The 25616-nt window shown below is 38.7% G+C and overlaps 1 protein-coding gene across 2 annotated transcripts in view; it reads left to right on the top strand.

Moving 5' to 3' along the window:
• faf1 (Fas (TNFRSF6) associated factor 1) overlaps positions 1-25616 on the top strand; it is a 69897-nt gene that overhangs the window by 35349 nt on the left and 8932 nt on the right. Inside the window, exons 8-17 of one of the 2 annotated variants that reach the window (XM_083553806.1) lie at positions 4238-4324; positions 9114-9209; positions 11154-11277; positions 11375-11438; positions 12936-13017; positions 16767-16921; positions 19295-19431; positions 20045-20133; positions 23166-23246; positions 23332-23409. In XM_083553806.1, the coding sequence (XP_083409932.1) occupies positions 4238-4324; positions 9114-9209; positions 11154-11277; positions 11375-11438; positions 12936-13017; positions 16767-16921; positions 19295-19431; positions 20045-20133; positions 23166-23246; positions 23332-23409 (993 nt within the window). Of the gene's footprint in view, positions 1-4237; positions 4325-9113; positions 9210-11150; positions 11278-11374; positions 11439-12935; positions 13018-16766; positions 16922-19294; positions 19432-20044; positions 20134-23165; positions 23247-23331; positions 23410-25616 lie in introns of both variants that reach the window. The other variant, XM_083553805.1, reaches the window with a different exon arrangement.

Genomic DNA, 25616 nt, shown 5'->3' with positions numbered 1-25616 from the left:
AGACCTCATCACCTAAATCAGTCTATGTTGTCTTGCTTAATATTATATTTTCATGAATTTATTAAACGACTTCTTATTCGTATGAAGTTAATTGCGACAAACACCTCTGATGATACTATGAGTCAAGACATATTCAACAATCATCTCTTGCCCTTACTTGCTGTGTTTGCGCGTTCTGTTATCAGATTAAAACAAAAACGCATAGCATCTTTTGCTCGCCTTGATGGTGCTGGTCACCATTACAGTAATCAGACTACTTGACAGGTTTGTAATGGTGCTAATTGAAGAGATTAAAGTGTGAGCGGCGAGCACTCCCCTTCCCCCAGCAGATGGTTTTGATGAGCACCCACTGTGAACCTTAAGTGTTGCTGCCGGGATTACAACAACTGGGGAGGGAAGCCTGCCGGGAAAGGAGGACCAGGCCTTGCTGGACAAAGCAGAATCAAATGGGCTGCTTCAACCTCATGCAGTAATCGTCAGTTCTGTAGTTTTCAGGCTTTCCTACTTGAAACCCCATGAAAGAAGGATAAGGATTGGGGAGTGTAGGGGTGGGAGAGATCTCATATATACAGAGCGTACTTGTTATAGTGATGCCTTTTGACATGTAACTACAACCATGAATAGTGTCGACATTAGGAAAGTGTATAAAGTCTTGTGATGATTATTATAAATTTTTTTTTAAACCTGGTTGCCTGGATTTATGGAACATAATGTTCCATTCTTGATTTAAATGAGTAAAGTTTCAGAAGTTTTATAAAAATAGAATAACACAAAGTCTGGGAAAAGAGGAGTAAGAAAGAAAGACTTAGCAGGATGTGATAATGTTAAACATTTTGTTGATTTTTAAAAGTTACTATTGAGAGTAAGGGTTGTTTTTTTTTTTTTTACAGTCACTGTCCATAAAGACCTGTGTGAAAAAGCAACAAAACAGCAACACAGAGCTCCCTGAATCCTAGCTTTGCCCTCATGCCTATTCAGCAGCACACAGCTACATATGGAGGCTCCCGTGAGCCATCTTTTCGCTCTCTGTTGGGCTTTTGTTTTTTTTTGTTTTTTTTTTCTCCTGAAGACCAGCCTATGCTTTTCTACTTGTGCATATCAATAGCAGTAGAGAGAGTCTCAGAGTGTCCTGTTGTTTGTCTTTGCCAGAGGCTCTTGCTTTGCCTTGTGGCTCCCAGGGAACGCATCCTTTCCCTGCCTCCATTCGTCCCTGGGCCCCTCTGATTGGCATTCCCAAACCCTAAGTGCCGGCCTGAGCTAAGCCTCAGAGCAAATGTTTGCCAGAAAAGTGGTGGCGAGAATAGGGCCGGCCGATCGGGCTTCACAGTCCGTGACCAGACGAGCTGTCCCAGGGATTTCTCCGTCACTGCTGTTTTTTTTCCCTCCCGCAGCTGGAGAGACAAGCCGAGAGGAAGAAAAGAAAGATGGAGAGTAAAAGAGTGTGAATAAAAGGCATCTGGTGGTGAAGAGCTTGTGACTGTTTAACGGCAACCTTTTCTTCTCTTTGATTTCTCTCCAGCCAAGGATTACCAGTACTTGGCATTTAGAGAGATTGGATCATTAATGTGTGTGTGTGTGTGTGTGTGTGTGTGTGTGTGTGTGTGTGTGTGTGTGTGTGTGTGTGTGTGTGTGTGTGTGTACACATGGCTGTACTTATTTTCTTATATTCTTGCAAATAGGAAAATGTACAATATTGTTAAATTTTTATATATATATATATATATATATATATATATATATATATATATATATATATATATATATATATGCGCAGTAGTGAACATTTTCCTATTCCTGTTTTCTGTCTGTTATTAGACTTCCTATAATGTTAATGACTCCTGAAAACAATCATAGCATGCTTTACTTGAAAGTTTTAGCTTTTGTATTCCTATATGGATGCACAATAGGTCACTTAGTATGTATCTTTTATTACACACACACACACACACACACACACACACACACACACACACACACACACACACACACACTCTTTCTCATCCACCGAAAAGCAAAGAAACTAATAATCTTCATTTAAGATATATACATGAAATAGTGTATTTTTGCTTCTGTCAGTTAGGGGGCAGTAAAAGACAAGAGGCTATGGCAAATAAAATGTGTGCATTTTCATACACAACTCTTAAACATTTATACAGATTTGAAAAGGTGGATTCCCAATTTCCTGTTTGAATACATCAGTATACCTTTTTTTTTAAATGATCTGCTATGTGGAAAAGAAATGTCTGGATTTTTACAAATGGCACTACACACACTATGCACAATGCAATCCCTGGTGTTGCATGCAGAGTGAGGAGGCAATTTCTTGATGGCAGCTCATATGTCTTTATCTAGGAGCTCACACAGTATTTATGAGATAATATCAACCGTTTTCTCTCCCCCCCACCCCTGTTGCTGAAGAGTCTATTTTGACATTTAAAATTAAATGTCAGTGCAACTAGAATTTAATAGGTCTGCTTGTTTTCTGTTATGCTTTAATCAGACCTCATTGTCGCCTGCAAAAAACTGCTTTAGGACATGATACAAATGCCAGCTGCTTAGAATATCTCATCCAGATATCTCTTTAGAATCAGTGGTATCTAAATATCGTTGATTTTTAATAAATTTTTTTGTTTATCTTTCCTTGTATACATACATACATACATACATACATACATACATAGAGAAAACTGATAGAAAAGATTTTCCAATTTAATTTTGTAATGTATGTTTTATATCGAAGGTTGATTTCCTTGCTTATGAATAGTGAATGACATTGCTGTTTGTGAATATACAATCAGCAATGGGTAAATGCCTTTCACTATCAATTTCATTTAAATTCACACAGCCTTTGAAAAAGAAAAAAAAAATTGGTCAATATGCCATCAGATCTTTTGCAGGCATGAGCCAAATTAGATTTTTTTTTTTACCCCCCAGTGTTTTTGCAATCTGATACACCTGCATCCATGTTAAAACCCTAAATCAAACACTAATAAACAGCTTCTATTTGGATCTTTATCGTGATAGGACAGCCTGTGCCAGAGGGAGTAGAGGCAATATTGACAGTGGGCTAGTGTTCATAACGAGAGGTCTAGGGAAGTGAGCGGTAAAATGGCAGCGCCCCATAGAGAATTCGTGTTCCTGAACGGCTAAACTCCTCTCAACTAGGACCTCTGCTTTAGCATTAGTTTCTTCTTTCTCCTGGGCTAAGATGCCCTCTGACCCCAAACGCTTCATTACAGCCGAGCGCGGGTGTTCACTGCTGCCTGCTGGTCAGGCCTGGGCAGCCAAATCCCTGTAGCCCTCTGGTCAAACACAGATATTACACTCTGTAATAACACTGGCCAACCTGGCTGACCTCTGCTCACTTCATAAAGCATTGCTCACAGCCCAGTGTGTGGGCTGCTGGTTGTTTAAGTGTCTGTAGTAGGCCAGACATTAACTTGGGATGCTGAACTCAATTTTAGAACTTCTCGAGTATGTACCTGACCAAAGCACTCATGACTCATTCCTTTGAAAATTTTTTTTTTTATTATAAATGAGCATTAAAAAAGCAGTTCACATTTGTTTCGCAGTGGAGAAGTATATTTATTTTACTTGAACCACTGATTGCTGCAATGCTTTAAAGGAGTTTTCAGGCAGACGCACCCCAGATTGCAGTCCATATACTTCGTTTTTCCATTTCTGATGTGTTAATAGTTTTCTGCCTGCATTGACACAAGTATGTGTCTTATCTAAGATTCCATGTCTACTTTGTGCCTGCATTGGGATTTGGCCATGTGCAACATGGGATTTCTAGCACAATGGCAAGTTTGCACTGCTTCTGCAGCGGGTTCTCTTGGGGAATGCAGTAAAATCTGCTGCAGTCCAGATCTAAGCGGCACACGCTTTGATCACCTTCGCTGCTGCTCATCAAAATGGCATTGGGTTTTAAACCAACAGTGGCATTTGGAATGAGAGCAGACTCAAACTGTTTAAAAGCATGCAATGTTATTAAGTGCAAGTGCATTCCGAAGAGCAATACTGTCCATTTTAGATTGGGTTGTTAGGGTCAGATATTTAGTCAGATATCCATGGAATGCGGGTCTCATGGAATTTCACCTTACTTTTTTCAAACCATTTCACCCTCTGTTTTTGCTGTTTATGCAGTAATTTGCAAAATTAGAAAAATGTAGACAATTTATCAGGCTAAATATATTGGCTGATTTTTACCTGAATTGTTTGTGCTCACTGTTTTTAGGTTAAGAGGAACATCTCTGATTTGACGAACATCCCAGTACGACATCAGCAGTGGGATGGCTGGCCTGCTTCAGCCATAGACGACTCGGTAATTCTTTTTTTTTTTTCTTCCATATCCTGTGATTAATACTTGTCAACTATGTGAGTATAACTAGCCTCTAATGCATTGTTCATATCAATTTTATTTATTTACTAATGAAAAGAGTATAAATAAGATTTTTACTTTGTGTGTGTGTATAAATGTATATATATATATATATATATATATATATATATATATATATATATATATATATATATATATATATATATAGATAGATATAGATAGATATAGCTTTAAGCATCTTCCACTCAGAGACTAATTAAGATGTCACAGATCTTCTCCCTCTCTAGTTGTTCTCTGCTTGTGGACATTTAAGCTCATGTAGTAGAGTGTCACTGACCTTTCCCACCCTGGGTACTGCTCCTTGCCTTTCAATTTCACACAATCCCACTGATCACAAGACGTCTTAACACTAAATTCAGAGAAAGCGGTGCAGAACAATCAGCTATAAAACACCATGGGAACATTTTCCTTATAATTCAGCATTATCCAAGTTCAGAGAACTTCCTTAATAAGTAACAGTAAAAGAATTACATTCTAAGTTTGTATGCACATAGTAAAACCTAGTACACAAACGGTATCAAAGAAAATGCACAGTTTTTTCTTCTGAAACATTGTATTGTAACCAAACACACCCTACTGAGTGTAGCTATTGAGGTTTCATTCTAAATTCTGCTTTGTTTGCATTCGATTGAACGGTTTGTTATTTTTACATGTTCTTTCTTTTGGATAACAATACATGCGAAAAAATGAAATAGCTAACGTGTGCTAAAGTGTGTATGAAGTGGTCATCTAGTAGCAAAAAGCACAGCAGAAATGAGGTCATTTAATATACACCCTCTTACCACAGAAGCGGCCCACTTCAACCTGACCACTTCAGGGGCTGAAGTGCGCTCAGTCAAGGCCTAAAGCCACAAGCTTGGCTTGAGTGAAGAGGCCTGCCACTCATGAATACACTTTAGGCCACATTAAACCGTTAATACCGGCTCTGTTTGGTAAGTGGTTATGTGTGGCAGACTCGTGCTTGGCCACATCTCTGGATCACCCTGCACCACGTTGACTAGGAGAAGATATTAAAAACATTGACCCTTAATATTGGCCACGGCTCATATTGGAATAACTGGCCATGTATTAAAATGAAAAGCTCCTGTGTGGCAGGCAGGATGTTTCTGTGCATATCTCATTAACCCAGTCTCATCTCCCAGGATTAATACCAATACACAGCACAGCCATGGCTTAGAATTACATTTACTAGAAGCATGAATCAATGGCTGCCTGCTTGCATTGTTTTCTCGACTTCTTGCGTTATTCTTTATTTCATTCTCAATAAATTGGAGTGATAATTGAATTTATAGTCACTTTGAGTCTGCGTTTTCCCTCATCGAATTATTTCTTTATTTGATTATAATTGCTTGATAAGCCTAGTTATTTTTTCATTGTTTTATTATTCTTTTGTATCCAGCTTAACATAGTTAAAATTAAGTAAATGAAATTTTCCTGGAAGAAACAGAAATCTGCACTCACACCATTTAGTATCTGTTTATCTTCTCCACAAATATTTACTTGCCAGAAGAAAGCTTGATTGAACACATTTGGTCTGTTTATTCGATTACATTATTCATTTTGAGCTGCTGTTGGTTAAAAAAAATAGATTGAAGAATAGATTTTAAAGATGAAAAACATCCATTACACACGGTAATATATGATATGGGTCATTTATTCTTTCAGGAATCTAGTTGAAAGGTTATTGCCATTAAACATTAATTCTTTTGAATATAAGAAGATGCATAAGAAAATGATACTGCAACCATTTTTGTTGGCTGAACCCAACCTGTTACTTGTGGCATCTGGTTCAGCTGTGCTGTATGTTCTTGTAGAAATATATCTTGTTTCTGCAGCTCTGTTTAAACTGAGAAAAACATAGTATATCATGTGTTTACTTTTCGATCCAGTTTTATTGAACATTGAGTTCGTATTGATTGTCGCTGTTTAAGACTAAATATTGTCAATGCGATTTTGAAACTGCTTGATGAGCACTTTTTTATGATCTTTTATTTCAAGTCAAAGTTTGTGATCCAGGCTTATGTCTTTTCTGAGTGTCTTCACTGATGATCACTTCTGACCGACAGCTTTATGAAACACCTGAGGGAATGATTGACAGTCTTTGGTACATCCTTATTAGAGTACTTTCCACCATAATTGCTGACATTTATCCAGTGTTTCATGGTGTTTGCTAATGTATTACTGCGGCTGCTCTCAGAGGGGTTATGTGCCTCTCTTCTCTTATGGGATCTTCACCTTGTGGAGTCGAGTAGGAGGCTTATTGGGCCTGTTGGTTGCCTTAGTGACAGGGCTCAGCACTAAGCTGCCCAGAGCCCTGAGTTGAAATTGCTGTCTGCAGGGTGATAGACACTTCCTCATACATGTTCTCGCCACCATACCAGCCGCTTTGGAAATTTTTTTTTTTTTTATGCTTGTGCCATGTGACTTTGAACAGGCTTTACATGTCCTTTTGCATGTTGTGGTGTCTGAGGCCAAGCTTTAAGCTGGAGTTTACTGATCTCCCACACCTGCTTTACTTTTAGTCCATATTAAAGTTCTGGTTGCCTAATAGGCAGTGGTTATTGGCTTCTGTTGGAATGATTAGGAGTTTAGATGTGTTAAAGCTCCCAGTCATGACGCAGGGCTTAATATCATTTGACTAGTCCAAAGCCAACTCAAAGATGGCCATTTCCACAACTGGCAACCTGAAAGGCTCCAACAGGTGTTTGGGGTGGGTTGTCTCCTTTTCTTTTCTTTTTTTTCTATTCCTCCATAGCGCATCTCTCTCTCTCTGTCTTTTTTTTTTTTGCTTGTCCACAGTCTGTTGTGGCCTTCTATTGAAAGACCACAGAGGTGAAGTGTTGGTAGGGCTCAAGATCAGACAAGTGCAGCTGTCCACAGCAATTATCTCATCTTTACTGCCTGATAGAGAGACTCAAAGAGAAGAATGAAATAGTAAAAAAAAAAAAGTAAAGAATTGGGTAGTTTGCAAGGTTTGTTTGGAGAGAGGGAAAGAAATCTTCTTCTGCATACGTCCCCGTGCATGAGCTTTTGATGCAAGTGGTAATTAAGAGAATCCAAAGGGAGGAGAGTTCATTGTGTCCTGCTGGAGCGGGGGGTTTAGGAAAAGGGGTGGATGGGTGACCTCTCTCTGTAGCCTGCGGGTCCTGAGCACACAACTAGCCAGCAAAGGCCTACTAAGTATGGAATGGGGCGCTACTTCATATGTTCTGTCTCCAATATACCCAACTCCTTTTGCCCTTTCTCTCAATCTCTTTTGTGTGGTGAAGTGATGAAACTTGATTTAAACTCTTATAAAGGTAGGAGGGGAAGCCTGCTATTGAGAAGCCCAAACCAGTGTTCTTGTGTTTTTGATTGCTTAGGGAGGAGAGTAATTATCAAGCAGTCATCCATTTAGAGTGCTGCAAAGTTCTGTTCAATTTAATAATGGCCACAGCAACGTACTTCTGCAACTGTTTTACTCAAGTGGAATTACTGCTTAGTGTATCTTCCAGGGATGCAATCCTGGTCCTGAGCCAACTGATCCTGAACATGATTCAGCTGATGATAAAAAAAATGTAATCTTATTTGTTTGGGGAGATAAGTCGGCTTCCCCTGTGCTAAAATGTGCTTTACCCACTCAGATTCTGTTTGGTGATAAAATTGTTATTTGTAGTACAACAGCAGTATAATTCTCTGCAGAATATTTGTAGAGGGTGTTGGATACTATTTTGGTCATAAAAGAAGTAAATCACAGTGTAGATTTAATGTATTTTCAGTTCAAACCCAGCAATTAATTTGCTGCTGCTGTAATTACCTCCTGAATCTGCAGTACCCAGCTGGCCCATGTTAGCTGAAGCACTTTACAAAAGGACTGATTACGACCCCATGCTGTCTGCTGTCCATCCCTTCTTTTCTCATTTGCACTATTGGATCCAACCTCTCCCTATGGGAATCAGCCAGCTTCTCAGTTAGCTTTTAACTAGTTAAGCCCACAAGCATGAATTGGGAGAGTTCTTACTCCTTTATACTGGGTGAGGGACTTTCTTCTGTACAGGTAGGCTCTTAGATGACAGCCCGAATCAGTATAGTTAATTAGGCTTGCGCTGTAGTTACGATACATAGACACGCAAGTGTTGAGAAAGCTGTTTAAGAAAGCGTTTTGAAAACGAGCAGGTGAGTGTCGCCAAAGCCGATAAACCATAATGGCAGGTAAGTGTTGATAAAGCTGATGTGAACTAAGAGGTTGAAGCGTTCTGTTTCGCAGTGTCAGGAAGGTGCGAGGGGCAGACAGGTCTTAATGAGTCCCTGTAGTGCGCAGGCCTGCTGACATTTCCACTGCAGATGGGGAGTTAATGAGACAACCAGACTTCCACCCCACCCCTCCATCTTTTAGCTGCAGGCAGACCAGCATATAGAAATATTGCTCTGTAAATCAACAGAGATATAACTGCTGTTCACCTCCGCTGAGAACAATGATAAAGTTTCTAATACAATCAAATCAAAACCAAGCCCGTAAATAAGTTCTTAAGTAACATTCAGTTAAAGGGTATGGATTTTGGTTACATGACCCTGGCCACCTGTTGTCAGCTCCTTGTCATCTAACACATTGATTAGTTACCCCCAGTGTTTTCCGTCTCTAAGCCCAAAGCATGTGCTTGGGCTTTGATTGCTTGTGTGTGCGTCTTGGTGTTGCTGTGTAGCTAATGACTGTGATGTGTTTATTGTGTAGATGACGTTGGCCTCTTCTGGGATCAGCTACCCATGTCATCAGCTAAGTGTGTGCAGGAGATCCTCACCAGCCACTACTATGGAACCAACTGAGGAGGTGTGATGCATAGACACTCATTCAGCAACATGTCTGTGATTTCATTATTTTTTTTTTATTAATTTAGTTTTTTTTTTTTTTATATATATACCTCTAGTTGACAGATTTTATTTTAGGGAGTTTTACTTTATATCTGGTAATTTGATCAGGTGCAAAATATACTATCTAGATGTCACCAGAATTATTAGAGCACTTTTAATCACACTTGGTAAAGCAAAAAAAAAAGCAAAGTTTCACAATTATTGCAATCCTGCAACTATTCGGTGGAACCTCTTAAACCGGCATGACAGCACATAAAAAAAACTGAATCTTTCAGGTGAATTATTTTACTCAGTTCACAGTACAGGTTTTTAATAGCATCAGGAGTGTTGGCCATGTTAAACCCAATACTCTTTGGCAGAGAAGCATTTTTGTTTTTCAGCTTGTTACTTTTTGGAGAGTTCCAATCATGACTTAGCTTCTTGGGTTTTTCTCTACCCTCTGCCATCACTCCTGACAAGGTGGTGGACCATTCACAGCAATAACATGACACAATGATGTGTGTGGTGATGGCACGAATTGCAGCAATTTTCTTTTGCCATTTTACAAGGCTTTTACTGAGGTATTTGTTTTGATTGTCATATCCCTTTTTCAGTGGTTGGATTCTGACCATAGAACAACCTGGCTAGTTATTTTTAATCAATGGCCTGGCAGCCCAACAGTGATAATGAGGTGTTTACCTTGCTGCACCTGATACAGTCCTACCACTGCAACACCCACTACCATGTCACTGCTGTGCAGGGGATAATGTCTATTTTGTTGTGTTTGATCTGTGGTAGGATTTTAGAGAAGTCCCAAAAAATGCCAACCAAGTGTATGTTTTATAAAAGGGGAAAAAATGGACTTGCATAGAGCCACATTAGTTTGCAAAAAAGCAACAGCCACCATAATGCCTTTACATTTATTTATAAGGTAGAGCATAGAAAATAGAGACTTAATAATTATTATGCTTGTAAATTCATGACTGCATAAGTTTTGCTTTCTATATATTTTGCATTAATTTAAGTTACGATTAGTTTCCCATTAGGATACATTTTTTTACTTGAAAGCATTGGTCTCGTAGGTCAGGTTATTTATGGCCTCAGATGTTTGTGAGGTAAATACATAATTCCTGTGAGTTCTCGGTTGTCTTTTATAATATTTATATTTTGTATTTTTTTACTGTTATATTTAATATTATGCTGGAGCAGAAATTAAATTTAGAGAAAAAATTTGAGATGAAGACCCAGTAAAATTTTTCTCATGAATAAAGTAGAATTCATTATGTTGTAGTTGCAATATCTGATTTTGGTGTTGCATCATACTCTGTGTAAAAACCTAGCAGCAGATATTATTGATTCCAGTTAGTTCTTTCTGAAGTAACTGAAATTTTATGTGTTTAGTTTTATTTTTAGAAATTTCTACTCATTCCAGGATATTCCTTCAGGAAAACACACATATTGCCCCTACCACATGTACCACATGTATTTCTTACACTTTTATCACACCGTGTTCATTACCGGATGTGTGCATTGATAAGAAAGCAGTTATCAGACCATCTAAATTAGTCATTAACAGGGGGCCTACCACAATTATTTGAGCCTGTTTTAGTATAGGGTGCACCAAGACTGACTCGCAATCTGACAGAGAGGAAAAAAGTGCGTTTATGGAGTGGGCACCTGATGTATCCACTGCTGAGTTGCACAGTGTTCACACTACAATTCACAAGAGTTTCAAAAGCTTGTGGAGTTTTTCCCCCGTGGCCTTTGAATGTCAATGGAATACAAATATAGCTTGTCTTTTTTTTTCTAAAAGGTTAAAAATATTTGAGAGCATATATGATAAATCAGCAAAAAAAAAAAAATAAAAATACTTTGAATGCAAATTGATGCAGATTTAAGTTAACAGATAACTGTTTTGTAGCAGTGCACAGATGTCCATATGGTCAGCGACAGTGAAGGAGACGACTTTGAGGACGCTCCCGAATTTGGAGTAGACGAGTCTGAAATCTTCGGCATGGGAAGCTCGAGTTGTCGAAAGTCTCCAATGAGTAAATTATATCTCCCAGTTCTTCTCTTTGATTAACATCAGTGCTGGTAGCTTGCTGTATTTAGAAATACGGTGCCTTTTTTTTTTTCTCTTCTCAGTGCCAGAAAACAGTGAAAACGAGGGCGATGCTTTACTGCACTTTACCTCCGAGTTCTCATCAAGGTAAGTCTGCAAGAGAGGTCGGCATACATACATACTTGCATTTTATATATATATATATATATATATATATATATATATATATATATATATATATATATATATATATAATTTAGATGAAATTGTTTTGTTATATACTAAAATGTGAATCATTAAATGTTTGATGTCAAATGTTGTAATGGCAATATTGCATTATTAGATATATGTCTAATAATATGAATATGCGATGCTATATTGATGCAGAGCAAAAAAAAGGGTAATTTGATGTTGATGTTTAATCATCTAAGTTTTTTATTAGTATTTAAATATGTTTTGTAATGCAATTTAATTGGATGTCCTATATAAGTATGTAAAGATAACAAAAACAGGCAAATTTGAGTTAGACTGATAGAAGAAAAAAAACAAAACTATTTTTTATTGTTTTAATATTTAGTGAAATTAAGTAAATTAAATGTGGTGTACATTTAAATTATATCCAGTTATACAGTATATGATCATATAATTCAATTATATTGGATATTGTATATAGGAATTTAAGTATGTAGTCAATAACGTTAGATTATTATAATTATTATTATTGTTATTGAATAAATATATAGCGGTTTGTTGTCTAAAGAGCAGTGGTGGACAGTAACAAAGTAAATGTAATTGATCACTATACTTATAAGTAGCTTTTTCACGTATCTGTTCTTTAATGGAGTATTTTCATTTGTGGAGATTTTTCCTTTAACTTCACTACATTTTTAAATCCAATATCGTACTTTACTCTACTACATTTTGCGAAATCAGTCGTTCCTTTTTATGTATCTGCATTGCATGAACATGCAGTTCAGTGTCAGTTCAACAGCAAGCAGAACATTTTGAGCGTAATAAATGATTGAAGAAACTCCAGACTCTAACTTGCCACAACACTTGTGTCCATATTTGAGCAATTATTTTTTTTTAAGTAGTTGAAAAAACATTTTGGGCTCATGATAATTGATAATGATATCAATTAGTGTTTGACTCATTAATATCATTTTGTTAATAGATTGATGTGCTACGAGTAACATTAGAGTCTTTTTACATTAAGCAAGGATATTGTGACAAAAATGATCATAGGAACATTTTAGACATTTATAAAAAAAAAAAAAGTACTTTGGATACTTAAGAACAATTAATGGCGAATTCTTTTGCAATTTTAATCAAGTGAAAGTCGAAAGGGAGCAATTTTACTTTTACTGAAATAATATTCTGAGTTTATCTCTACTTTAACACAAGTATATGGTTTGTGTACTTGTCCACCACTGCTAAAGAGCAGGAACATTACTGGAGTCTTTTTGTGTCTTTAAAATTATTAATGTGTACAAATATCTTGTGAAAAAAACATTACATTAATAACTTCATGAATCTGACACATTTTACAAGGCAGTGTTTATCTTGTTATTGTTGAATGTTACATTCATTAACCTTTTTTTAGATTAAAAGCTCATGGGTCTCACCTGTGTGTGTCTGTGTTAGATATGGAGAATGCCATCCAGTCTTCTTCATTGGTTCCTTGGAGGCATCATCTCAAGAGGCCTTTTATGGCAAAGCCAGAGATGTGAGTAGATCCTGATAGCTTCCGTATGTAATTGAGGAAATTGTGTAAGCGGGAGCATTCAGTCTGTGTAATTTTGCATAATGAGTTTGGAAGTGAATTGGTGTTTTAAATGAGCTAAATGAATAATATATAGAATATTTTTCGATATATTCTATATTCTAATATAAGAATATTTTTTCCCAAAGTAATCATGAGTAGCAGAGGTTGTGTTTCTGATTTCAGCAAAAATCTTCACTTCTACTTCTACTGTATAACAGAACAGTTTTCATTTCGAAGCTTCATCTCACTTTTTCCTATAACAACATTTAGATGAAAAATAAATAATCTAGTATTTTTGAGTGCTAATGATGTGGCATGAGGCAAACCTGTCAAGCAAAGATAGGAGTTTGTAAAATAAATAAATAAAAGAGACTGACTCGCATGCTGTGTTTCACAAACTTTAGTAAAAAATCTCAAATCTTTTCAGATCCCTACACCTCACACATATGGAGTTCCCTAACCTTTTAAGGTGTATAAACATTGCTGATGGTTTGATTGACAGCGAGTCCCTCTCGCAGTTATAATTCCCCATTAAAACTTGCCTGTTTCCCTTTTGAACAGATGAAGCTTTATTTATAGCGGCTCAGTGCTGCTTCTCTGGCCGCGGTCTCAAAAGGAGGCTTGTATCAACTGACAGCTTGTGTGGATTACAGTTTTATTAGACAGGGAGGAAGCAGCAAGATGTTAGGGGGGTTTCGGAGCACAAGGGGGAGGCTAGACTGGCGCTTTGCCTGCTACCCAGCTGAACTCCTGCAGTGCCCTCAATATGGCCGCTGCCTTCTCTGAGGAAACTGTACACAGTGTCAATGAAAATAAACCAGACGGAGAAAAAAACAGTGTTCTGACCCTTTATTTCATTTTCCGTTTCACCATCTATCCCTTTTCTTTTTGTTCTCTTCTTGCCTGTCAATCTTCCCTCTTTAAATTTCTTCTCTCTCATTCTTCTCAAGCCTTATGCTTTCCCTCGACAACAAGTAATAACTTTTACCCCAGCCCCCCCCCCGATAAAAGACTGTGTCCTCCTACGATTGCTCATTAAACGGATATATTGTGCGTGTGGGTGTCCTTGTCATGCTCTCAAAGGCTGGTGAAGCTAATCACTAAGTAAAACACTACATTTGATGAAGTGTTTCTGAAGAGGCAGAGATGCTCCCAATCCGCCCTTAATGAAAATGCTGAGGGCCCTTGAGTTCAGCCCTGGGGATCAGCAGTAAGGCTCTCCTATCTGGCCACCCATCAGCAGGCAGGCTTCATCCCAAATCCCTTTAACGTCCAGCTAATCATAGTAACCCCACTCTCGCTTACACAAAGACACGCATCAAAATTCATTGCTCCTTCAGCGCCGCAGTTATACACGAGACACGAATCTGCATTCACAGAGCCATAAGGGCAGATGAAGGAAAAAGAAATTCCTCCGGACGGGTATTTCATTCTTTGTTCGACAGCTGCGTTAATAAGAACTGAACTAATGGTAGGCGTCTTCCCCCTGTGATGCTTGAGGTTTTTGATATATCTGCATCTCTAGTGACCAAAGCTCTATGCTTAGATTTTAGATGGCCGCTGTTTGTTTTTACCTGCACTGCTCCAAATAGCATCTGTTAACGTGATCGATCAGAGCGTGTGTACTTGCTGGTTTGAGGTCATGAGATGGCAGTAATACGAACTCCTCAATTTCCACTGTTTGCTTTTCTGCTGGCTGTAGAGGTTGATCAAACCCCTCCCCCCCACCCCATCATGGTCTTTCTCTCGTTGCACTGTGCTGACTAATTCAAAATGTCCTCAGCTCGGTGAGATACCTGTCAAAGAAAACACAGATTTGTGTGTCTGTGCAGGTGTGTAAAAGTGAGTCTTTAGTGTATATTTTCCCTTCATTATTTTTAGTGAAAGGGAAAATGTATACTTTACATTTGGATGGCTTCCAAGACGGACACTAAAGCCTTGTGGTAAAGTGACAATAAAGCAGGATTTTAAAAGGATCTTCAATGCTATTTAGTGTACATTTCAATGTCTTCGCATGTAAACACTTACTGTTTTTTTTTTTTTCTTTTCTTTTTTTTTTTTCTTTCTGCAAATTAGCTGGCTCAGTTGACCCGAGTGCCGTTATGGGGGAATTCACTCTCATGTTGCAGATAATAATAAGCTGTGTTCGAGGTGCAAAGTCTCCTGGCAGTGAGTTTTTGTTTTAGGTTTAAATCCTTGAAGCAGCCTAACTGCCACTGGCACTTTCAGGATGCCCGCTATTCAAGGGGCCTTGGGAAGTGAACACTACCGGATGGCAGCTGTGTGTGAAAACTAGTGCTCGGCCGCTCACAAGGCAGATCGGTTTACTTCCTCTTTTTCTCTCCACCCTTTTTTCTTTCCCTCTTCCCTCCTTTCTCTTGTACAGCCCCTCTACCTGCGCCGTCTTGAGCAGGTGTGAGGAAGTCAGGGTTTGGCTGAGAGCTTTTGGGTCACTTTCTTGCCTTGCACAGACCTAGTAATTTTCACAGAGCCCTGATTTCTGCAGGTTAAGAAAAGCCCTACAAAAGATGAGCTCGGAGACTTGGGCACAACAATGTGATGAAAGTGGTGAGGAGGGGCCGGTCCTAATAATGGGGTGTGAAATGTGGGGAGCTAGCTAAAGACTGTTATTAAGGAGAATACCTTTTCTCACTCCGCTCAGGAAATCTTAGAAGCCTCAATAGGTCAAAACATCTTCACAGCTCGAGGCGAACAAATTCTCTCACACTCTGAACGCACTTCTTTTTGGTTTGGAAAACGTTGGAGGCAGCAAGTGGGAAAGAAGTGGCTGTGTGTGTGTGTGTGTGTGTGTGTGTGTGTGTGTGTGTAAAAACTTTCTCTCTGTCCAGACTGCATTTGCTTGTCTGCCCAGCATGAGTGTTTAATCTTTTCAGGGTGATGAATTGAAGAAGTGAAAGAGGCCCGAGTTTTCTCCCACTAGGAGCCATGCTGCTTATTCTGAAGCACTAATCGCTGTGCAAACACAGCAGCACTCTCTAGCCCTCTCTCCATATATACCACTGTATACCCCAACTTTTTCCTCTCCTTTCACACTCCCTCGTGTCTCGGCTAGACCTGCTTTCCACACCGTGCTACTCGGAAATCCCTCAGCGGTGACTGAGAGAAAACGTCAGGGGGTCAGCGAGAGAAAACCGTCCAGTGTTTTGTAATTTGGCGGTTTTTATTCCCCTGCATCGTCCTGGGAAACCTTTCATGTTTGAGACGGTGTTTGTTTTTTAATTAGTTGTTCAGTCTGTCGCATGATGGTGTAAACATGTGCGGATTCCAGTGTCCGTCAATATTATGTGCAGCACTCTCCGCTAACCTGCGCCGCAGAGGAAGGGCACTGGCATTTGATGCAAAACAAATAAAGTGATTTGTTCGCTTTTTGTTTTGTCGCCGGCACCTTTGAAGAAAGTTTTATTTACCTCGTGTTGATTTGATTTGGTTTGGGTATTAGCTTGACTCTTTGCTTGGCCTCGGTGGGTGCTGGGGGTTATCTGTCTGCATACGGATGCTAGTGCAGCATGTTCACAACGATGCTGTTTTAAACCCCTCCAACAATAAGAGGAACGCTGAGCCAGGCTTAGCGAAAGCAATGTCTTCATAGGCCCGTTGAGACTCTCTACAGGGTCTTAGTGAAATGAAAGTCCTTCACCTTGACTGTTATAAATGAGAGATTTTTATTGTTCTGTTTTTCTGTTCCTCAGAGAAAGCTGTTGGCCATCTACCTCCACAATGATGAAAGTGTTCTCAGCAATGTCTTCTGCTCCCAAATGATGTGTGCAGAATCCATAGTGTCATATCTGAGCCAGAATTTCATCACATGGGCCTGGGATGTCACTAAAGAAGCTAACAAAGCCAGGTAACACATGCACCCTCATTCTTCCTCAGAGGCGATGACCCGTTCCAAAATTCAGATCGGAAGCATTTTCCCAGCTAAAATGGATGATCTCTTAACGAGAGATGTTACCCTTCCATCATCCTCTCGCGCCTCTCGCTTCTTATTCAATGCGCTTGACAAAAGCAGTTGTGTTTACTCTTCAAGGCCCTGACAGGGCAATCTGCACTAATCTGCCGCAGTAAAGGGTCACTTATACTCCCAGGTTTTATTCAGTGCACCGCTGTGAACCTCTTCATTGTGGTAAAAGTGGAGGAGGGTGACACTTTTGGGTACCTCTTATTATTATTTTTTTTTTCCCCCCAAACATTTGAAACCTTGCACATTCTTCCAACTTGTCACCCCTGGTTATAGTTCTGATGATGAAGCATTTTCTTCTTTTTAAATACATCTCTTTACATAAAAATTTATTGTAGCTAATTGGACCAGCTGAGGCGATCTGTTTAATTCTGTGTGAGTCTAATGAGTTGGCACCTACAAAAAAAAAAAAAATCTTTTGTCTTTACACTGTGACCTCTTGAAATTGTAGGTTCAGTGCCTAAATGCTTGCTACTGGCAATTCTACTTTTTACTGGGATTTGCATTTTAATTTTGGAATTTTACCCTCCTATGACGAAGGAAAAGGAAGGTGAGAGAGGTAAAGGGAGGGAGGGCCTGGTCAGGTAGCAGATGGAGTCTTGATTGGCCCCAGCAGGCTTTGCTGCGGGGCAGGCCCAAGCTTTTTCTTTCCACTAGGCTTCACCCCAAAGGCCTCCTCCTGGAGCAGGTTGTCTCCGAAAGGCAGCAAGTGACCCTTCTCCTGCAGGAGCTCCTTTTGCAGGGCCCCTACCTTCATTCCTCTCGTTCTCCCCTAGTGCTTTTTGCCCCAGCTGAGCCTTTCTACCTCAGATTAAAGGCGGACAACATCTGGGCCTATTCATGAAGGGAACGGTGACACACACTCACATACGACTGTGTGTTTTTGTGTGCACACACACACACAAAGTCATGTCTTAAGACACACACTTGCAAGTTCTCACGCTCCTGAGTTGAGTCTAACTGAGCGATGATTGGCAGCGTTCTGAGTTGCTGGCGATTAGGATGTGTGTGTTTGTGTGTGTGCACAAGAAATGGTCTGAGGCTCAGCGTTTCATCTTTGTAAGAACAGCTGCTGTGCTTCTTTACCTGTCTCTTTTAACACACAGATTAATTATGCATAAATTTGCTGAGTATATGCCTGTGTAATTAACACTCCTGAGACAAATTGCTTGTTATGATATATTGCTAAGTTGTTTTTATATTTGTATCATGTATATATTTTTGAACAGTTGATTTAATCCATTAGTAGTATAGGTTTTTTTGAAGTGTAATTGGCCCTACTCTGTCATGCAACAGTACAAAAAAAGTGTTCATGGCACAGTTGTCAGACAAATATGTACCTGGGACATGAGAATATGAGAAAGAGGGGGAAGATGTCATTTCCATCACTAAGTCATGCGTGATGAGACATTTAAAATGCACAAGTTCTCACATATTTCTTCCGCAGTCATGAAAATGAAATGTCTACAGTGGCTGGCATGCATGAAGATATTGCAAGTGTATTTGTTTGATGGCTTGTTTTTTTTTCAGGTATGTGAAAACCATTCTGAGACAAACTGTGTCTAATATACACAATGTCTACAGGAAGACACTAGCTCACAGGAATGAGCTCAAAAGAAATTGTATAACAGATGCTTCTTTACAATTGCTTAACACTACTATTGACACTTTATCTGGCTTTTTTCTTGCATTTTCGAAATACCCATTCAGTGCAATGCTGAATAATTTCGTCCGATGTTCCATTCATTCCCATAATAAAGTACTCTTTGCTTGTTTTGTCTTTTTCCCTGACCCCTTGCACTTCTCTGTTCCATCAGTCTATTTTATCAGCTTGTTATTAAGGCTGCACTTATTAAAGGAAGAAGAGAGAATCTAATCTATATTTGCATTCAGTCTATAGCAATTCATTAATATTATGACATTTACTGTGAGCTCTGCGAGCCTGCACGCTACCCTTTTCCTTCAGTGAAATGTTAATTTAAAGTTCTGTCTTTGTAATGGAATAAGAAATCCTCCTTGGCCTATCAAATTCAACAAGGCAGGAGCGGAATACTAATTTGGCTCGGTGGTATATTTAGAGCGAGAGAGATGTCACTCAAGAGACAAGCCAGAATTGTTTTATTTAATACAATGAGCTCTCTTCTCGAGATATGTGGTTTTTCTGCGAAGCTATTTCTTTACAGCTGCTTGTCTTTATTCCAAACCAAGATTGACACTGAAGTATGCGCATCTCTGTTCTTATCTCACGTTCCCTTCCAGACTACTCACTATGTGCACGCGGCATTTTGGAAGCGTCGTTGCACAGACCATTAGGACATACAAAATCGACCAGTTCCCCCTGCTACTGATAGTCATGGGCAAAAGGACATCAAATGAAGTTTTAAACGTTATTCAAGGTAACTGCGCACTGCGGTTAATGCAGAAAGGTTTTTAATGCAAGCAAGTCAAATCACTTTTCCATATTTTTCCATATGATTAAAAACAGGGTTGCTAAGTAGTGTTTTGTTGCTTTTCTATGAAAGCAATATGATACCATGATATTTTTATATTACCAAATAAAAATTTGGATTAGAAGTTGGCGATATGATAAAAGATATCCTGATACTTGATTCTTTCAGCAAGACAGTAGTACTAGAATAAATAAATAAATAAATTAAATTGATTATACATTTTATTTAGTGTCTAAAAAAAATACATGCATATATTTGTACATTATGTTCCTTGCTAGAACTTTTGAGTTATGATCAGGTTTAGAATCAAGAATTTTGCATTAATAGTACAGCATAGGAAACTTCAGTAGAATTCCTTTTTGAGTTAGTTCTGTTCAGTGAACTGTTACGTCTCATTATGTAGACTTTTAATTCCATTTCAAAGTTGAAGTAGACTTTAAACTTAGACGTGATAGGAAACGGTTGAAAAAATGTGCTGTAGCTATCCTGTGATAAAGCACTATTTAGTCATTTCAGTAAGGGTGGTGCTACGTGTTTTTGCCCACTCTCTTTTTTATAGGGAACACTACAGTGGACGACCTGATGATGAGACTGATGGGCGCAATGGAGATCTTCACAGCCCAGCAGCAGGAGGATATTCGAGATGAGGTGAGAGAGAGACACAGCAGCTATCATACCCTTTCAGAAGTATCCGACTAATGATTGAATACGAGTGTTCCTAATGATCTAAATATACTGTATAAATTAAGTTAATGTAACTGAGGGACAAAAGGCAGATAGTTGTATTTGTTCTGCGCTTGCATTCAAGTGTATAGTAGAAAACAGCTTTATAGGCAAGTCAGAACAAAGAGCAACCTTTTTGAAGAATTTGAATTGTCCCAGTCATACAGAGGGAAAGTATAAAAGCCCTGAAAAATGTTTGTTTGTGTGTGTGTTTCATCTGAGTATTAGGAAGCACAATACATTAGCTACTTTGGTATCATGTGGAGGTCTGTAGTGATAACAAAGTGAACAGGATGTCATTTCTATATGCATTTGCAGCATATGGTCAATGCTTGTTTTAAATCAATAGGCACTGTGCAAACAAACTTGCACAAAAAGATAAGAAGGGCATATGTGGGATGTCCATTCAAAAAATTGTGTTAAGGGCTTTTAAAGGACCGGTTTTCCCTTTTGTGTCTGTTGCACATGAGAGGAGTACTACAAAAAGAAACTGACCCTTCTCTCTGCATGTCATGCTAAATATTAGAATTGAACTTTCAAAACCACAATTTGTTGTCGTTGGAGATGCATCTCCGACAGTATCGCTAAGAAAATAAGTCACCACTAAACGTATTATCCAGCAGTTGGAACCAGGGAGCGTGGGTTGAAAACTTCTTGTTCATTTAAGTGCTTCCACCCACAAGCGCACAGGTGTTTTCATTCAGTGTACATACCATGTGGCTGACTGGAGCTGTCTGTGGTTTACAGAGAAATATTCACATAACAAGCGTGGGTTCGTCATGCCCTCTGGCTGTTTGGCTGAATTGATTTGTGATGACATCTTTCTGTCTTAAACACCTCAACAGTGAATGAGTTCTCAGACAGTCAATACATATATAGAGTAGCAGAAGCCGTGTTTGCTTTGTGGATAATTATGTACAACTGAAATTTTTATGGTACAATAACATATTACAAAAAAATTACGAAATGATTGATTACAGCTGACTTTAAACTGAGAACATTTTCATAAAATCTGTTGTATTAATACCTTGTCATTATAATATAAAATAGAAAGTGGCCGAAAGCAACTAAATGTCTAATCATACACTGGGATTGACTATGTAATTATGATTTTATATAATTATATATATAAATTTTTTTATATCAGCATAAATCAGCTATTTATTTGTGTTATTCATTAACATTAAAGCCATTAGCACCAACGCTATTGAAAGCTCCCATTGGCTACCCTGCTGTCAGGCTAACTTTCCTCAGAGTGCAGTTAGATTTTGACACACATTGATACATAGACGGTTTGTGATGGAAACACCCAGCTCCACTTGCCCAGGCTCTGCATATTCTCTCTGGGTGTAATTAATGGCTTCAGTTGGCTGGGAAGGGAATGTGAAGTGATAGAGATGATGCCGGAGTGTTATCTAGGTAATGGAGCAGATGTAATTACCGCAAGAGTCCTTCAGCACATGATATAGCTGCCACATTCAGTCCAGCATCAGCTGGGAGTTAAACTGTAAAAGTGCACTGGGTGTGAACCGATAGTTTTGCTTAGGGCTTAGAGCTCTTTGTGTTAGTAGAGTTGTGGTGCAGCTTTTACCAGTATGTGCAATAAACGTTGTTAAAAATGGATAAACACATATTTGGAAATGGGAAATATATTTACTGAGACAAGCTATTTTTATGCGTGTTTGAGTAACAGGTGCTCAGCTGTAGAGTTCTCGTCAGTAGCCACACAAGTAGTCTTTTGCAAATTTGTCCAGCTAACATAACCAGACCGCATCCTGCCAAAATCACAGCTTTTTTTAAATGTCTGTGTGAATATGACCGAGCCATGCCATGTCTATACTCTTGTTTTAAAGAGATATCCTTCAGCATTAAACTAAGAATTTTTTACTAAAAGGTTCCCAACTTAAAGTTAAACCTCAACATCAGGCAAAATTGAAACATGAGAATAATCATGACATTTAAGACAAAGTTCACCAACTGTGTTCTAGCTGTGTGAGTGAAAGTTGAAGGATGACAACTTGGTAATTAAGAGACAGAGGCGTGAACAGGTAGCTTGTCTGACGTGTTGATGGGTAAGACCTGGAGCAGAATGACTTAAACGCACAAATTAGACAGTACTTCACAATAAAATGGTTATTACACCGACTACAATAGCTTATTGTGAGATACAATGGCACATACCCATGTCACTTGTCAGTGTAGCATTTGATTTGGGAATTTTCCACTAGCTATTTATCATAGGTTTGTCATGTAATTGAAAGTTGATGATTCTTACTTGTTTCTGTTGAATTGCTGATTATTTCATTTTTCTGGCTTTAAAAATTCTCCATAAGCATGTCATATCTAGTTCATGAAATGATCCCCTGCCCTTCCAAATTAGCTCACATTTGCCATGGTCGCCTGGCTCAAAAAAAATTCAGGATGTATTGGCCTTTGATCACCCAGCATGCTCCCACCCTCCTCCTCAATTCTCTATAGGCACACTCTTTCACATATCACCACAAGGTCGGGCCTGAAGAACCAATCTGCCAGCTTTTCATGAGTTTAGAAACAATGGCAGGGGCTTGACCGCACGAAGGCAACAGTAGGCAACACTTCTTTACAACTCAGCAGACTAACGCACAGCTGGGTGGCCCCTTACAAACAGGAATCTTTCCAATAGACACACGCACACAATAGAATAAAAGGGCCCTCTAGTGTATGTCGTGGAACCCATATGATACTCTTTCAGTCTTCCTCAGTTTTTCAGTTTGTCACTCAGATGTTGCTCTATTGTGAGCAATAAAATCACACAATGCTGCTTCCTACATCAAAGGATCCCATTAAAGCCTGTCTTGTACTTCAATTATAATTTATGGCTTGGATGTGTTCCACTATCAGGAATGGTTTAGTTTATGTTGTGTTGACATAAACAATTACGAATTTGTTGAAATAACAGGCCTATTTTCTTTTAATAGGATGAGCGCGAAGCAAGAGAAATGGTGAAGCGAGAGCAGGACGAAGCATATCGCTTGTCATTAGAGGCTGATCGTAAAAAGGTTTGTGAACGCTGTTGTGAAGCTTATTTCATCTCAACGTGGTTATATAATGATATATGAATCAGTCAATTCTACCTTTTTACAGAGAGAAGCACAAGAGCGAGAAGAGGCAGAACAAGTACGTCAAGAACAAATCAGGAAAGAGCAGGAGGAAGAACGGGAGGTAAGGACCAACTTAATGCTTTCACAGTTTTCTCCCTTAGATAAAGCTTATGTCTAGATCATATTACTATGAAGTGAAGTGACATGCACTTCTTATTAAGCATGGATTTACCCAAGAATGAAACTTTAAATGTTCAGGGTTTTCTGCTGCAGAGCTTTTTTTTTTGGAGCTGTTGGGAAGGAATTTGCTTCTGTTAGCAGAGTTAATTGTGCGTAGTCCTGAGTTCACCACTTAGGTGAACTTTAGCCTTGTAAATGAATGAACCTCAGAAGGCTCAAGCTGATAGAATACAAAAAGGTGGCTAATTAAAAAGCCTGCTTCTTGCTGGAGGAATTGAGGAATGCAGTTATAAAAAAAAAAAAAAAAAACAAAGAACTGTACGAAGATTGAGGTATTCATTTTTGACCGCTAATGTCACACCCTACTCCACTGGGTCCAGCATGATGTCAGTCCAGATGCACATGTCTAGCACTACAGAAGAAATAGCAGGACACACTGCTGAGTTAATTTTGGCTTGTTCATCGTTAAAGGTAAAAGCACTGTATAAATGATCTGAGTCAGATTTCTTTATATTTTCTTGTCATTATTTAAATGTATTGAAATAGGGAGATAATTGTTCAAATGGAAACACAATTGTCACACTTGTAATGATCACCGGCTGCCAGAACAACTTGAGTGCACCCTGGCATAGATCCTCTGGAACCATCCTAGATAAATAAGCATTGTTTTTCAGAATTTATTCCCTCAACTAGTGTTTTGGTGATGGTAGTGAGAGGGATGTCACTTATCCTGCCTTAAAATTAACCCCATATGTGTACAGTTGGGTTGAGATCTGGTAAAGAACCTAGTTTGTCAATTTCTTCCCCATTCAATCATTTGGTGATCCCTTAATGTCCTGTGGATTGTGGCTTTGTCATCTTAGAAGACCAAACTTTCTATTAGGAAACAAATAACTCCTCATAGTATAGTTTTATTAGATTTACACTGGCACTTATCTCTCAAGGACTTATCTCCCATCATATTTGCAGTCCTCTACAGGAAGTGACATATTTTGAGATTTTGAGTCACTGAATTACATCAAAGACCCAATGCTTTCAGAATCTTTTTTGAAGCGGGTCTGTTTCAAATTCAGCATTGGTTTTAAGCTTTTCTAAGAGATGTGAACCCATGCACGCTGTACACTGGAAGGCAGTAGGTACTGTGGGTCAGGCTAACAAAATGCCATCTACACAATCAGAGCAATACATGAAATTAGATCATTATGATCCTTTTAATAGAATTCCTGTGTGTGAAATGCATACGGTGCTATTTTCTTAAGGAGATTGTGTATGATAGGTGTGTGCCAACACAGTGACACTTTTGAATAATTGAAATGAGATATAAAATATGTCTGCACAGACTTGATATACTATGATATCAAAATCTCTCTATAGGTTAAATGTATATGATATTCAGTTTGTTTACATTCCTTTTATTATTATTATTTTTTTAAAAAGACTGTAGCACTAAAAAGTACATATTAAAGCCAGGACTGAAAAGGATTTTCAGGCAATCGCTTGTGGCCGGAAAAGCGGCTCATATAGACCAAGAAAGCCACCATTTTACTGTTTGTGGCACACACAAATGTTATTGTTCCTTTAGTGAATTGAAATGCACAACACACAGGTTCATATTAAATCCCTGCTGCACAATGGCAGCACAACACTACACTCACACACACACAAAGCAGACTTGAGTTTAAAGGGAAAGCTGATAACCCAGACTTCCTGGCCCTCCCCACGGCCTGCTTATTGTCTGTTTACTCAGTAATATAAAGCGTGTTGTCCGCCGATGTGAACCTGCTATATGAGATGATTTGTCACATTAGTTAAACAGGCTTTCACAAAGACTTATAATTAGCTTAGTCCAGTTCAGTCTCTCTTTTTCTTTTACATTCAGTGGTCCCTCTATTGCCATGGTGTATTCAACCCCGTGTAAGCAACAGTGTATTTTCAGATATATGATACCTCACAATGGCTTGCATTAGCTTGATTTAGACCCGTCGTTTTTAATGTAGAAAGCATTTAGACAAAGATGGTTCGGGAGTAATTGTGGCAGGTCATTTTGCGTTTGTGTGCATATGTGTGCATGCGCTCTAATGAGAAAGAGGCTTTTTAAGGCTGCTCACCTGCTGTCTGTAATGAACCCTAAGGGACTCACTACAGTGC

This window comes from Silurus aristotelis (assembly GCF_946808225.1).
Source record: "Silurus aristotelis genome assembly, chromosome: 11".
NCBI lineage: Eukaryota > Metazoa > Chordata > Actinopteri > Siluriformes > Siluridae > Silurus > Silurus aristotelis.
Note: the sequence above shows the minus strand (reverse complement) of the source record. Positions and strands in the feature narration are given on the sequence as shown.